Genomic DNA, 16,782 nt, shown 5'->3' with positions numbered 1-16,782 from the left:
ACACACACAGAGTGACACACACACAGTGACACACACACACACACACACACACACACACACAGTGACACACACACACACACACAGTGACACACACACACACACACAGTGACACACACACACACACACAGTGACACACACACACACACACAGTGACACACACACACACACACACACACACACACACACAGAGTGACACACACACACACCTGATATTTGGTGAAAACTAATGGTCCATAAAAGAGGGTGGCCATTTAGGACTGAGATTTCTTCCATCAAAGGACTGTGAATCTTCAGCATTCTTTATTCCAGAGAGCTGTGGATTCAAGGCCTGGATACCAGGGGAATCAAAGAATATGGGGATCGTGTGAGAAAGTGAAATGGAGTCAGTGATGATCTCAGAGAATGATGAAGGAGTTCAGTGGCCTACTCCAGCTGCTACTTATTATGTTCTCATGCAAAATCCACGCTGCCATTTTAAATTATTGAGGAAATAGTCCAGCTCTCGGATGTGGACGATTCAAGAGCACACAATTTCAAAAGCGGTCTGTTGTTTGGAAGAGGCATTGAGACCCTAGTTTATTTATTGTGAAGCAGAGAACCCAACTGCAATAGCCTACTGATACACAGGCAAACCAGGTTCACATATATTCAGAGACGGAGTCCAACACTTAACTCCTGCTTCAAGGAAGCAACACTCACCTCTTGTTGGTGGGACAACCACAAGACTGTACGGCACAGAAACACGTCAAGACTCTAAGCACAGAAACACACCATTCAGCCCAGCTGGTCTGTGTTTGTGCTCATCACGAATCCCCTTCCATCCTACAACATCTTATCCTATTTAGCACGTACTGCCAAATTCCTTTTTCCCATATGTTTAACTGGCTTCCCCTTAACCGTGTCTATGCTACTTGTCTCAACTACACCCGAGCAAGTTCCACATTCTCTGAATTTCATATTCAGTTTACTAGCGACTATCTTATGCTGATTACCTTTCATTTTAGGCAGTCCACAAATGGAAATACTCTGGCTACATCTACACAAGCAAAGACCTCTTTTCCCGAGGGAAGAACTCCAGCCCACGCAGCCTTTCCTGATAGTTATATCCACTCTATTCAGTCTTTCGAACTGCCACCCTTTCCAGTCCCTGTACAGGCAACAGTGCAGTAGCAAAAATAGAACTTTTCAGGTAAATTCCAAGTCTCAATTGCATTGATAGATTTGTTGTTTTTCCTAATGTTGATATTCTTGCAATCGTCCTGACGAATGCGCAATAGACTGTCTCTTTTTTCAGCAAAACTGAACATTTTCTGATACCATAATGGGACCTTGCTTTGCACAAAACCAGCTGCTGTTTGCCTGCATGCGAGCCATCGTACATTAAAGTACACTGTACTTCAGTCGAGAACTTTTACAATATATGATACCTGATGAGGCACCGTCTTCCATTTATGAAATTTTACCCACAAGAACACTCGTAAAAATTTTTTAAAAAGGCTCGGATTTATAAAAATATACTTCACAGATCTCTTTTGGTTTCAGATTCTAGTATCTGCAGTAATTTGCTTTTATTCTAGAATAACTTCTTTGCTATTATATTTTGTTCCTCTATTTACAAACCCATGTGGTTTTTAATCACCATATCAATTTCACAGCTCCAGGGGCCCAGGTTCGATTCCCAGTTTGGGTCACTGTCTGTGTGGAGCCTGCACGTTCTCCCCATGTCTGCGCGGGTTTCCTCCGGATGCTCCAGTTTCCTCCCGCAGTCCAAAGATGTGCAGGTTAGGTTGATTGGCCACTGTCCTTTAGCGTCCTGGGATGCATAGGTTGGCGGGGTAAATATGTGGGATTGTTGTCGGTGCAGACTCGATGGGCTGAATGGCCTCCTTCTTCACTGTAGGGTTTCTATGTTTCTAACTTGTCCTGTCATTTTATGGATCTGCGTAGGTACTGAGGTTTCTCTGCTCATTACACTTTTCAGAATTGTGCTATTAATAATGCGCTGTCATTCCATATTAGTCTGCAACAAGTAAATCACTTCACACTTCTCCACATTAAACGCCATCTGCTATGCTTCAGTCCATTTCACCAACCTGCGTATGTCATGTTGAAGTGCGAGTATATTCTCCTCACTCTCTCTCTCATGTAGCTCAGTGGAAGGTGCAGTAAGGGGACCAATTCATTCAGTTTCCATGTAGCATCTCACTGCTGGCTAAAATCAAGGGGCTGCCACACGGATAATCACGGGCATAAAAAATACTTCACAGATCTCACCCAGAACACGCCAAGATCTGCTTTAGGGGCGCTGCTCGGGAGATGCAGAAGGAAGCCATTCAGCCCATCAAGTCTGCACCGGCTCTCCCCAAGTGTCTAATATAGGCTCACCCATATTTCATAAAAATCATAGAAACCCTACAGTACAGAGAGGGGCCATTCGGCCCATCGAGTCTGCACCGAACACAATCCCACCCAGGCCCGACCCCCATCTCCCTACATATTTACCCACTAATCCCTCTAACCTACGCAACTCAGGACACTAAGGGGCAATTTCTCAGCACGGCCAATCAACCTAACCCGCACATCTTTGGACTGTGGGAGGAAACCGAAGCAGCCGGAGGAAACCCACGCAGACACGAGGAGAATGTGCAAACTCCACACAGACAGTGACCCGAGCCGGGAATCGAACCCAGGTCCCGGGGGCTGTGAAACAGGGCACGTAACTGGGATAAAGAATTCCAGCAAACCTGCCCTTGCACCAATTATTAAGCCAATCAACTGAAGGATGAAAACTTTGCAATAGTAAACAAATTAAACATACCACCATGCTGCCGTAAAGCGTGCTCTACCAGACAAGGGGGGTGGAGGGGGGGGGGGGGGGGAGGGAAATAAAAAAGCCAGCTCCCCACTACCGCAGAAAAACAGAGGGGGAGAAAAAAGCAGGACGGCTTTCACATTGGAACGAAAACCCACCACCACTTCACGTACCGTCACCCACCCAGAGAGAATTCAAACAAAAAAAAAGCAACCCACGCTAACAGATGCTTCGGGTAGAAGCTGCTCCTCTATCGCCCTGTCTGCCACAGTGTGTTCCTTCTGGTCATGCTCAAACAGCTCAGTTGGTGTTAGAAACGATTGCATACAGACTGGACAGATGAACCCCTGGAAAAAGGGTTAACTTTCAGAATTATAGTTGTGATTAAGAGCAAGATCAAACACAACGACAACACGTAACATCATCAACGATTATGAAGGCAGCATACAAGCACACGGACACAAAATGCACACAGAGTTTTGACCAGGCTAGGGAAGCAGATGAAACTCAGTTTTACAGACATGCTTCGACAAAAAGCTTGACAGATGAAGACTTCTCTTCCCTTGGGTGGTGTAGTGAAGGAGCAACACACGCTGGCATGACAACAACAGGCCATTCGGAAGGGAAATCACGGAGCTCTTTTACTCTCACAAAGGGAAACTGAAATCTGGAATTCTCTTCCCAAAAGGTTAGGAGACATGAAAAATTGCAATTCCAAGATTGAGAAGACATTTATTGGCAAACAGCATTGAAGGATACAGAGCAGAGGTGCGTAAATGGAAACGAGATACACATCGGCCACGATCGCAAGATATCCAGGTTAAATGGATTAGCCAGGCTAAATTGTCCCTTCTTCAAAGATGTGTAGGTTCGGCAGATTTGCCACAGCCAATGTGTGGGGTTATGAGGATAGGGCGGGGGGGTGGGCCTGGGGGTAAGATTTTCTTTCAGAGAGCTGCTGCAGACTGAATGGGCCAAATGGCCTCCTTCAGCAGTGTCGGGAGTCTACGGTCCTATGGAACTGAATGGTGGGACAAGCTCAAGAGGCTGAATGGCCTCCACCTATTGCTATATTGATTAACAGCCTTAGTTCGATCAAAGTCATGCTTAGGGGAAAGTCACATCCTAAAGGGAGACAATAAAGTTACCTTAGTCAAGGGCTAGAACCTGCGTCAACATGCAGGAGCTTGGTGCTAAGGCCTTGTTTCCAGGAGCTCAGACTCTGCCCTTTGTGTCTACTTGTGTTAGCTTCAATTTCTTCTCAGTCTCTCTCCCTGGTATGGAATTACTTTTAGCACCTATTATACAAACCTTAGCTGTCTAACCTCCTGTTTCAAGTACACTGCAAATCCCATAACAGGGATTATTCTTGTTCCCCAAGCCCTCAGCCTTTTTATTCTGGTATATGTTTTTCCAAAGTGTTAATATACCTGAACCCTGCACAGCTGCAGACTGAGCTAAAATATCTATCTCTATCTCTGGCACATTCAGGTTCTGAATCGGACTGCCAGCTTATCAGAAGGATGTGATTCCGCTGGAGGGGGTGCGGAGGAGATTCACCAGAATGTTGTTCCCTGGGATGAAACAGGGAAGTTATGAAGAGAGGTTGGGTAGGTTTGGGTTATTTTCGTTGGAACAGAGAAGGGGCGACCTGATCGAGGTGTTTTAGATTATGAGGAGCATGGACACAGTGGATAAGGAGCAGCTGTTCCCTTTAGTTGAAGGGTGAGTCAGAGAGGTTTACAGCATGGAAACAGGCCCTTCAGCCCAACTTGTCCATGCCACCCCTATACTCATCCCAATTGCCTGCATTTGGCCTATATCCCTCTATACCCATTGTACCCATGTAACTATCTAAATGCTTTTTAAAAGTTAAATTGTACCCACCTCTACTACTACCTCTGGCAGCTTGTTCCAGACACTCACCACCCTCTGTGTGAAAAAATTGCCCCTCTGGACACTTTTGGATCTCTCCCCTCTCACCTTAAACCTATGCCTCTAATTTTAGACTCCCCTACCTTTGGGAAAGGATATTGACTATCTAGCTTATCTATGCCCCTCATTGTTTTATAGACTTCTATAAAGTCACCCCTCAGCCTTCTACGCTCCAGAGAGAAAAGCCCCAGTCTATCCAGCCTCTCCTTATAACTCAAACCATCGAGTCCCGGTAGCATCCTAGTAAATCTTTCCTGCACTCTTTCTAATTGAATGATATCCTTTCTATAATAGAAAACTGTGACCAAAACTGCACACAGTATTCCAAATGTGGCCTTACCAAAGTCTCGTACAAATTCAACAAGACTTCTCAACTCCTCTATTCAATGTTCTGAACGATGAAACCAAGCATTCCAAATGCCTTCTTCACCACTCTATCCACCTACAACTCCACTTTCAAGGAGCTATGAACAAGTATCCCTAGATCTCTTGGTTCTGTAACTCTCCCCAACGCCCTACCATTAACTGAGTAAGTCCTGCCCTGGTTCAATCTACCAAAATGCATTTGTCTAAATTAAACTCCATCCGCCATTCATTAGCCCACCAGCCCAATTGATCATCATGGTACTTAGGTTCAAGTGAGGGGCAGGAGGTTTAGAGGTAATGTGAGGAAAAATCTTTCCTACCCAGAGGGTGGTGACGGTCTGGAATGTGCTGACTGGGAGGGTGGTGGAGGTAAGTTGCTTCACATCTGCGTCACAGTGGCACAGTGGCTAGCACTGCTGCCTCACAGCACCAGGGATCCAGGTTCAACTCCCAGCTTAGGTGACTGCCTGTGTGGAGTTTGCACATTCTCCCAGTGTCTATGTGGGTTTCCTCCAGGTGCTCCAGTTTCCTCCCACAGACCAAAAGATGTGCTGGTTAGGGTGCATTGGCCGTGCTAAATTCTCCCTCAGTGTACCTGAACAGGAGCCGGAGTGTGGCAACTAGGAGATTTTCACAATAACGTCATTGCAGTGTTAATGTAAGCCTACTCGTGACACTAATAGGTGAAACTTAAGTACTTGGATGAGCACTTAGCACATCATAATATTCAGGGCATTGGGCCAAGTGCTGTCAGAGGGGAACAGTTGGGAGTTCAGGTGTTTCTTACATGTTGGTGCAGACATAGAACCCTACAGTGCAGAAAGAGGCCCTTCGGCCCATCGAGCCTGCACCGAACACAATCCCACCCAGGCCCTACCCCCCATATCCCTACATATTACACCCACTAATCCCTCTAACCGACACATCCCTGGACACTAAGGGACAATTTCTTAGCACAGCCAATCAACCTAACCCACACATCTTTGGACTGCGGGAGGAAACCGGAGCACCCGGAGGAAACCCACGCAGACACGAGGAGAATGTGCAAACTCCACACAGACAGTGACCTGAGCCGGGAATTGAACCCAGGACCCTGGAGCTGTGAAGCAGCAGTGCTAACCACTGTGCTACCGACATGATGGGCCAAAGGGCCTCTCTGCACTGTATGATTCTATGAGATGCAGTCTTTTCCCCCTTTCTTACCTCTCAGTGCTTCTTAATCAAGCAGAAGACTGACTCTTCTTTATGCTTGGATCAAAGAATCAAAAGGGAGGGGGACGGAGGTGGACGTGGCTATGCCGTACTAGCCCAAGCTAGTCACAGGTAGATAGGTTTCTGATAGACAGGGGAATTAAGGGTTATGGGGAGAAAGCGGGAAAGTGGAACTGATCCACTTCAGCTCAGCCATGATCTTATTGAATGGCGGGGCAGGCTCGAAGGGCTAGATGGCCTACTCCTGCTCCTATTTCTTATGTTCTGTTCTTATGGGAGGGGGGAAGCTGGTGGTGGTGGCTATGCCGTACCAGCCCGAGCTGTTCTGCCATTCGATGAGATTATGGCTGATCTGTATCAGCTCCCATCTAACCTCCCCGGTTTCATATCGCTTCAAACAGCCCTCGTTACCAAAAACACAGCAATCCTGATTTTGAAGCTTTCACCACATCCCCCGCATCCACAGCCTTGGTCAGGGGTTGTTGTTTGAGATTGTCGCTCGCCTGTGTGTGAAGCTACTGAATTAAACCCACTACAGAAAAATCAAACGACACAACTCTGCGACATTGAGCTAGGTCACCAGGCTGCTGAGGTCAACCAGAGCTTGACATTGTATACTGGCTGGGCCACACCGCTCACATCTCACAAATAACTGTAATACAGAGTGCTTCGTGATGTCACCTCTAAGTGGTCATACTTTGAAGGTTATATCCTCCCGTTCTGGACTCTCCCAGAGGAAATCATTTCAGTATACACACACTGCAAAAATCTTTTAACTATTTTAAATCACCTTCTTTACAGTTCTCCCTCATTTCCGTGGATGAAAGTATACAAGACTAGTCTGGGTGAATGACCTCAATCCTTTCTGACACATGTGGCGTTAGTGTACCATTAGGAAGTGTTTTTTACATCATGTACTCTGCATCGTAAGCAAACTTTTTCCGGTTTGTTTTTCTCATTGTTGCCAGGCATCACGCTGACCATAAGCCTCTCTCTCTCCCTGGTTTTAGAAATTCTGCTGGCTAGCTGAGATCAAGGGTTTTTTGGGGGGGGTGGTGGTGGTGGTGGAGGTGGAGGAGGTGGAATCGGCTATTGGTGGCTTGCCTATAGTCCCTGGTGCTTTGGGAAGCTGTTCTGAGTCTATCCAGAGAACTGCAGACTTTATCCAAAGGTCCTAGGTCCAGTTTCTCGTGAGCATTCACCACTTGCTGTGTTAAACTTGTTTAAAGGGTTTTATTTAAGGCAAGAGTTTGTTTGATTGGAACATATTAGATAAATTTGTTAAGGGTTATACATTATTGCAGTTATTTTGTTTTTTGTTTGTAATTGATAAGTGATCTTGCTAATTTTCTTATTATACATGTTAACTATATTCTTAAATAAATTTTGTTTGATAAAAGCTCCCTAGTGGGTCATTTGAATCATACCTGAAGTGAAACATCTCACGTTCATCCTAGCCAAATTCAAGATGCAAACGTATGATTCAGGTGGGCTCCTTTGGAGGTCCTGGCCTGAACCATAACACAAGGGAAGAAAGGCTTCAGCTTCCGGCTTTGGAAGAATGAAGTATATGCACAGTTTCACAGTTACGTACCTCAGAACCACCCTCATCATTGACTTCTACAGCTGGTGCTGTTGTTACTGGGGTGTCCGGGTCAGAGCTCCCAGAGCCGAGAGACGTCTGAGAAAGAAAGAAAACATTGTCAGGTCATGAATGAACATTATCCTCCACTATCACCAGCAGGGGAGGTGACTCACATCAGGCTAACCCAGGGGAGAATCGTGTCAGCCCAAGTCCACCCCTCTCTCCCATTTCCCAAAGCTTCCTCTGATTCAGGCTCCCTGATCCCAGGGGACAATCAGGGAATGCGACTGGCGAATCATCTTCCGAAACCTCGATGATCAGATAGGTGGCTGCTCACCTCATGAGAGCAACTACAATCCAAAGCACACGCTGAAGGGAAACAGTTAGTCCATGTAGACCTCTAACCACTCCATGGTGGGTGGGTGGGGGTCTTTCGGGTAACTCCATGGTGGGGTGGAGTACCATCCCCACCATCTCCTGTGGGAATCCAAATATCCCACAACTCAACCGCTCATTAAAAAACACTTCATTTGAACTTTATGACCTCCAATATGCCAAAACGCTTTAGGGGTCACTGAAATACTTTTTAAACGCAAGAAGCGTGGTAACCAATTTGTACAGGAGATTTTTTTTATTCATTCGTGGGATATGAGTGTCGCTGGCTGGACAGCATTTATTGTCCATCCCTAGTTGCTGAAGGGAAAGTCAACCACACTGCTGCGGTTCTGGAGTCACATGGAGGCCAGACCGGGTAAGGACAGCAGTAAACCGGATGGGTTTTTCCGACAATGGTTTCATGTTTATTATTAGATTTTTAATTCCACATTTTTTTATTGAATTCAAATTCCACCATCTGTTCATTAGAACACTAGCTAAATTTCTGGATTAATAGTCTGGCGATAATACCATAGAATCTCTAAAGTGCGGAAGGCGGCCATTTAGCCCATCGAGTCTGCACTGACCACAACCCTACCAAGGCCCTATTCCCATAACCCACATATTTACCCTGCTAATCCCTCTGACACAAAGGGACAATTGAACATGGTCAATCCATCTAACCCGCACATCTTTGGACTGTGGGAGGAAATCGGAGCACCCGGAGGAAACCCACACAGCCACGGGAAGGACATGCAAACTCCACATAGACAGTGACCCAACCTGGGAATCGAACCAGGATCCCTGACACAGTGAGTCAACAGTGCTAACCACTGTGCCATCCATCACCTAACCACGAGGCTAATGCTTCCCCATTACACAGATACGGTAGCACAGTGGTTAGCACTGCTGCTTCACAGCTCCAGGGACCTGGGTTCAATTCCCGGCACAGGTCACTGTCTGCGTGGAGTATGCACATTCTCCTCGTGTCTGTGTGGGTTTCCTCTGGGTGCTCCGGTTTCCTCCTACAGTCCAAAGATGTGCAGGTTAGGCTGATTGGCCGTGCTAAAATTGCCCTTAGTGTCCTGGGATGCGTAGGTTAGAGGGATTAGCGGGTAAAAATATGTAGGGATATGGAGGGAGGGCCTGGATGGGATTGTGGTTGGCGCAGACTTGATGGACTGAAGGGCCTCTTTCTGTATTGTAGGGATTCTATGATTCTATGATAGAGACAGTAAGAAGTCTGACAACACCAGGTTTAAGTCCAACCGATTTATTTGATAGTAAACTCACAAGCTTTCGGGGTTTGCCCCTCCGTCAGGTGAATGGGGAGTTCTGGCCTCAGATCTGGCTTCGCCTGACGAAGGGGCAAACCCTGAAAGCTTGTGAGCTTACTATCAAATAAATCAGTTGGACCTAAACCTGGTGTTGTCAGACTTCTTACTGTGTTTACCCCAGTCCAACGCCGACATCTCCACATATATGATAAAGACTAGACAATTCCTTTCGGTGACAGTGGACAGGGCAGCAGAGAGAAGTACATAAGAACATAAGAAATAGGAGCAGGAGTAGGCCATCTAGCCCTTCGAGCCTGCCCCGCCATTCAATAAGATCATGGCTGATCTGTCGTGGCTCAGTTCCACTTTCCCGCCCTCTCCCCATAACCCTTAATCCCCTTGCTTGTCAAAAACCCATCAACCCGCGTCTTAAAAATATTTAGCGAGGCAGCCTCCACCACTTCAACGGGCAGAGAATTCCAGAGATTCACCACTCTTTGAGTGAAGAAGTTCCTCCTCAACTCCGTTCTAAACCGCACCCCCCTTTATCTTGAGGCTGTGCCCTCTAATCCTACTGTCCTTTCTGAGCGGGAAGAGTCTCTCCACCTCTATCCTATCCATCCCATTCATCATCTTAGACGTCTCAATGAGATCTCCTCTCATTCTTCTAAACTCTAACGAGTACAAGCCTAGTTTATTCAGCCTCTCCTCATAGCTCAACCCCCTCAACTCCGGTATCAGCCTAGTAAATCTCCTCTGCACTCCCTCCAAGACCAAAATATCCTTGCGTAAGTACGGCGACCAAAACTGCACACACTACTCCAGCTGCGGCCTCACCAAGGCCCTATACAGCCGCAGCAAGACCTCCCTACTTTTATATTCAATCCCCCTCGCTATGAAGGCCAGCATCCCATTCGCCTTCCTGACCACCTGCTGCACCTGCAAGCTGGGTTTTTGCGACTCATGCACAAGGACCCCGAGGTCCCTCTGCACCATCGCCTGCTGCAGTTTTTCGCCACGTAAGAAATAGTCCTTCCTACCATTATTCCTACCAAAGTGGACCACCTCGCACTTGCCAACATTAAATTCCATTTGCCAGTTCCTGGCCCATTCGCCCAGCCTATCTAGATCCTTCTACAGACTCTCCACACCCTCTGCACAATTTGCCGTTCCACCAATCTTGGTGTCATCAGCAAATTTCGACACCCTACACTCGGTTCCCTCCTCCAGATCATCTATATAAATGGTAAATAGCTGAGGCCCCAGCACCGACCCCTGAGGCACTCCACTAGTCACCAACCGCCAATCCGAATAGCACCCATTGACCCCCCACTCTCTGCCTCCTATTTGACAACCAATCCTCTATCCACACTAACACCCTACCCCCAACTCCATGCCCCCTTACCTTCTGCAATAACCTCTTGTGAGGTACCTTGTCAAACGCCTTCTGAAAATCAAGAAAGACCATGTCCACCGGCTCTCCTCTATCCACTGCCCTAGACACATCCTCATACAACTCCAATAAATTTGTCAGACACAACTTCCCCTTAACGAAACCATGCTGCGTCTGCTCTATCAAACAATTCCCCTCATGATGCCTCGCTATTTCCTCCTTGATGACGGATTCTAACATTTTACCTACAACAGACGTTAAACTAACCGGCCTATAATTCCCTGCCTTTTGCCTGCCACCCTTCTTAAACAACGGCGTAACATTAGCCGCTTTCCAATCTTCCGGGACTTCCCCGGAATCCAACGACGTTTGGAAAATCTCCACCAAGGCATCCGCCATTTCTTTCAGAACCCTCGGATGCATTCCATCCGGTCCTGGGGACTTGTCCACAATCAGTCCCTCCAGTCTGTCGAGCACCGCCTCTCTAGAAACAATAATGTCATTGAGACCCTCCAGTCCTACCACCTTTCCATCGCTAACACCTGGCAAATTATTCACGTCCTCCTCCGTGAAGACCGAAACAAAAAAGTTATTCAAGACCTCAGCCATTTCCCCATCCCCTACCACTAAGACCCTATCTCATCCTCTAAGGGTCCAACGTTCACCCTAGCCAGCCTCTTCCTTTTTATATATTTATAAAAACTCTTGCTATCCTTTTTTATATTAAGCGCTAGCCCAGCTTCCTAGTTTCTCCTACCCTCCTTTATCAACTTCTTTGTCAATCTTTGTTGACATTTAAACCTCTCCCAATCCTCTTCTCGCCCACTACTCTTAGCTACTCTAAACGCCTCTGCTTTTAATTTAACACTTTCCTTCACCTCCTTCGTTATCCACGGCTTATTACCTCTCCTCCTACGGTCCTTTTTAGCCATCGGAATAAATTTCTGCTGAGCACCAAGAAAGATCTCCTTAAAGATCCTCCACTGCTCCTCAGCAGACCTACCTTCCAATGCGCTCCCCCAGTCCACATTCGCCAATTCTTCTCTCATCCTACCGTACTCCCCTCTATTCAAACAAAGGACGCGTGTCCGGGAACCCACTTTCTCCTCCTCCATCTGCACCAGAAACTCCACCATACAATGATCAGCGCTCTGCTTTTTTTTCTACAATGTTCCATGGGCTTGTTGACATTCACCTAAGAGGCAGACAGGCCTCAGCCTAATGTCTCCTTTGAAAGGAGACATCTCTGTCCTCACAGGCACTGTACTGGAGCGTCAGTCTGGACCACGTGCTCAAAAACGAGAGTGGGATTTAAACCTAGGCCCTTCTGACTAAAGAAACGACTGCTACCCACAAAGACAAGGCAGATATCTGACCTGCAGCCTGTGCTTCCTTTTAAGGCAGGGATTTTTGCTTCTTGAACAACAGAGCCAAGGAATTTATGAAGCAGATAGCACGGACTAGCAAATGAAATATTAATCAATTCCACTTAAATTACTACTTCATCACATAAAACATCAGATCAATGAAGGGATAGATTACAATTAGGAGGCTAATTTTCTAAATGTATCCCAGTCACTCTCCCCATCAAAACAAGAAACAAGAGTGAAAAATTAAAAGTCCTTCTGTTAAGAGTACAACGTCAGCACTTCCTTCACAACTGAAGCTTAAGGACTGTCAAGAAATATTTAACTGAGTCTTTTAAAGACCTGTTCAGTGGGCGCACAGTCACAAAGTGGTTAGCACTGCTGCCCCACAGCCCTGGAGACCCAGGTTCAATTCCCAGCTTGGATCATTATCTGCACGTTCTCCCCATGTCTGCGCGGGTTTCCCCTGGATGCTCCGGTTTCCTCCCACAGTCTGAAAGACATGCTGGGTAGGGGTCTTGGCCGTGCTAAATTCTCCCTCCGTGTACCCCAAAGTGTGCCAGAGTGCGGCGACTCGGAGATTTTCACAGTAACTCCATTGCAGTGTTAATGTAAGCCTACTTGTGACACTAACAAATATAAAACCATTAATTTTAACAAGCAAATATTCTGCAGCCAGAGCTGCAAACACCACAACAGAAACTGTACAAGTCAGCCCGAGTAAGTAAACCAGTCAGATCTTAGCATCACGTTTGGAAAGATTACAACTCATTTCAATAATGAACAAGTTAGATTCGCCTGATCTGTAAATGATGCTGAACACCATCACCAACGTTTAATCCATGATTTATAATCCAGGCTGATGCTTCAGCTCCGTACCGAGGGAGTGCAGCACTGTCAGAGGCACCAACTTTCAGGTGCAACATTAAGTCAAGGTCTCAAGATAGTGCAGTGGGATCTTTTGCACTATTTGCCCAAGGGATAACCACTGAGAGGACAAGGGGGAGAAAGCAGAGCTGGCATGTTTGTACACAGCAAGATCCCACAGAGTAGAGACAATGATTAGAAAATCTATATTGGTGATGATATTATTTAAGGGATAAATATTGCCCTTCCTCTGCTCTTTTTCATCTCGTGACATGGAGTCTTTCACACCACCTGAGGGGACAGATGGAACTACGTTTAATCTCATCCTACACCTCCGGCAGTGGAAAACTACCTCAGTGCTGTATAGTTTGGATGGACAGAGTGACAACTGAGCGGGTTAGTTCAAGAGTAGATGATCATGAACCAAAAGGCTTGCTGAGTACAGTTAGAGAGAGAGAGAGAGAGAGAGAGAGAGAGAGAGAGAGAGAGAGAGAGAAATACAGCAAGTACAGATATTGGAAGCAAAGGCCACACAGCCATATCCTGACAACAACTGGAGGAACGATCGATGGTAAAAACAGAACAGGAAAGAGAAAAACCGGATTGAGACGTGGACTGAGGAAGGTTCGAAGAAAGCCAGAGATGACGATGCCAACAGCTTCACAAAGAGCCATAGGAACAATGAACAAACTATACTCGAGTGTCAATCTGGCTCGTGTTCAAGGAGCTGGAATGGGACTTGAAGTCACAGCCTTCTGACTCAGCATCTGAATGCTGCCAACGAGTCACAGCTGGCACCATGTACATACCAGTGCCCACACACTGGAGGGTCACGTGGCACACTGGGTAGCAATCATAAGCATCATAAAAATCCCTACAGTACAGAAGGAGGCCATTCAGCCCATCAAGCCGACACTGATAACTATCCCACTCAGGCCCAATCCCTACGTATTTACCCTGCTAAATCCTCCTGACACTTCGGGGGCAATTTAGCATAGTCAACGAACCTAACCCGCATATTTTTGGACTGAGGGGGGAAACCGGGGCACCCGGAGGAAACACATGCAGACACAGAGAACGTGCAAACTCTACACAGTCACCCGAGGCCAGAATGTAACCCCGGTCGCTGGAGCTGTGAGACAGCAGTGCTAATCCCCAGTGTGCCACCATCCCTGCCTCTGAGCCAGGAGCTCCGCATTCGAGATTCATCCTAAGGTTGATGGCCAAGGAAGAGGCATTCGTAAAGAGGCCAAATAGGTTGAGCATCAGTGTCACCAAGAGGGGCCCCAATGCCAGGGCAGCACCCACCCCCGCCAACCTCTTCCTCGAGAGGGTAGCATCTCGCCTCTCCCCCGTACTTGCTGAGTTGGGGCCCCTCAGCCGTGTAGCCCTCCATTAGTATCACGTGAAGGTTCTTTACGTAAACCCCTGCAGTGGACTTCGAGCCTTAAATTCCACCGGCCACGTCCAAGACAAAATAAAAAGCAGCAGAGGGCTGCTTTGTTAATGAATCACCACGTCTCTGAAGTAAATGCAAGAACTGGGACCTAGCAAGAAGGTTCCAGGAGAGGATCCTCTGTGATCTGAGAAGAGAATAACACTGACATGGAGACGAGACTGGCACCAGGAGCAATGACACAGCACGGGCATCAACAACAAGTCGGCTTCTTTCAGAGGAGGGGGAGGAATCCTCCACCAATTCTAACACTCCCAGATTAACGTGCGTTCATTCCCAAAATAAAGTCAAGCTGTCTGTCGGGAAACAGACACATTCTCCTGCCGTTTTTCTGGTGTTGTACACCAGACAGCAGGGAACTGTCAAACACAGGAAACTAACAGCAGAAATAAAGCAGAATCAGGACACTGACACAACCTCTAAAGCATGGCAATGCAAGAACTGTGGCAGGGCACAGCGAGTAACTTCAACCCAACTCGGCAGACACAGATAGACACAGACAGGCTTCAACAGGGAGTGAGCCTGGGCTGGGGTAAAAACCAGGAATCGCTCCAGAAACAGACTCAGCCAGACCCCAACCCGGCCCCCAGACCCCGGTACAGACCCCCAGACCCAGGTACAGACCCCCAGACCCCGACCCGGCCCCCAGTACAGACCCCCAGACCCCAAACCCGGCCCCCAGACCCAGGTACAGACCCCCAGACCCAGGTAAAGACCCCCAGACCCAGGTAAAGACCCCCAGACCCAGGTACAGACCCCCAGACCCAGGTACAGACCCCCAGACCCCGACCCGGCCCCCAGACCCCGGTACAGGCCCCCAGACCAAGGTACAGACCCCCAGACCCGGGTACAGACCCCCAGACCCCAACCCGGCCCCCAGACCCTGGTACAGACCCCCAGACCCCAACCCGGCCCCCAGACCCCGGTACAGACCCCCAGACCCGGGTACAGACCCCCAGACCCCAACCCGGCCCCCAGACCCAGGTACAGACCCCCAGACCCGGGTACAGACCCCCAGACCCCAACCCGGCCCCCAGACCCTGGTACAGACCCCCAGACCCCAACCCGGCCCCCAGACCCCGGTACAGACCCCCAGACCCGGGTACAGACCCCCAGACCCCGACCCGGCCCCCAGACCCAGGTACAGACCCCCAGACCCAGGTACAGACCCCCAGACCCCGGTACAGACCCCCAGACCCAGGTACAGACCCCCAGACCCAGGTACAGACCCCCAGACCCCGGTACAGACCCCCAGACCCAGGTACAGACCCCCAGACCCCGGTACAGACCCCCAGACCCAGGTACAGACCCCCAGACCCAGGTACAGACCCCCAGACCCCGGTACAGACCCCCAGACCCAGGTACAGACCCCCAGACCCCGGTACAGACCCCCAGACCCCGGTACAGACCCCCAGACCCCGACCCGGCCCCCAGACCCAGACACAGACACACACCACCCCCTCCCAGACCCTGCCCCTGCCCCCAGACCGAGATAAAGACTCCCAGACAGACACACCCCCCCCCCCAGACACACACCCAGACACAGACCCAGACACAGACCCTAACCCTGTCCCCACCCGGCAGACACACTCCCCCGGCCCCTGTCGCGGTCCCGGCCTCTCTCCTCCCGCAGGCCTCACTGGAGCCTCGGTCTTTCCTGCCGCCCGGCCCCGGGCTCCGGCCCCCCCCGCACCCTGCGCTCACTCACCCGCTGTAAAATGCGCCGCAGCATGGCGGGTCCCGGGGGGGGGGGGAGCGGGCCCGGGGCCCGGGGCTGGAGGCTGAGGGAGAGGCCGCCCGGCAGCAGCCCAGAGGCGGGAGGGAGGCGGCAGCCCGAGAGCGATCGGCTGGGAGGAGCCCGGGGCTTAACCCCGTGTACACCGGGCCGTGTGACAGTGTGTACACCCGGGGCTTAACCCCGTGTACACCGGGCCGTGTGACAGTGTGTACACCCGGGGCTTAACCCCGTGTACACCGGGCCGTGTGACAGCGTGTACACCCGGGGCTTAACCCCGTGTACACCGGGCCGTGTGACAGTGTGTACACCCGGGCTTAACCCCGTGTACACCGGGCCCGTGTGACAGTGTGTACACCCGGGGCTTAACCCCGTGTACACCGGGCCGTGTGACAGTGTGTA

The 16,782-nt window shown here is 49.1% G+C and overlaps 1 protein-coding gene across 3 annotated transcripts in view; it reads right to left on the bottom strand.

Moving 5' to 3' along the window:
- Window positions 1-16,498, bottom strand: part of eea1 (early endosome antigen 1) — a 94,025-nt gene extending 77,527 nt beyond the window's left edge. For 2 of the 3 annotated variants that reach the window (XM_080207175.1, XM_080207176.1), the window contains exons 1-3: window positions 16,354-16,484; window positions 7,920-8,006; window positions 3,031-3,159 (exon numbers count right to left, since the gene is read on the bottom strand). In XM_080207175.1, coding sequence (XP_080063301.1) covers window positions 3,031-3,159; window positions 7,920-8,006; window positions 16,354-16,377 — 240 coding nt within the window. In that variant the 5' untranslated portion in view covers window positions 16,378-16,484. Of the gene's footprint in view, window positions 1-3,030; window positions 3,160-7,919; window positions 8,007-16,353 lie in introns of all 3 variants that reach the window. The other variant, XM_080207177.1, reaches the window with a different exon arrangement.
- Window positions 16,499-16,782: the final 284 nt, after the last annotated feature.

This window comes from Carcharhinus amblyrhynchos, chromosome 19 (genome assembly GCF_965287045.1).
Source record: "Carcharhinus amblyrhynchos chromosome 19, sCarAmb.v2.hapA, whole genome shotgun sequence".
Lineage (NCBI taxonomy): Eukaryota > Metazoa > Chordata > Chondrichthyes > Carcharhiniformes > Carcharhinidae > Carcharhinus > Carcharhinus amblyrhynchos.
Note: the sequence above shows the minus strand (reverse complement) of the source record. Positions and strands in the feature narration are given on the sequence as shown.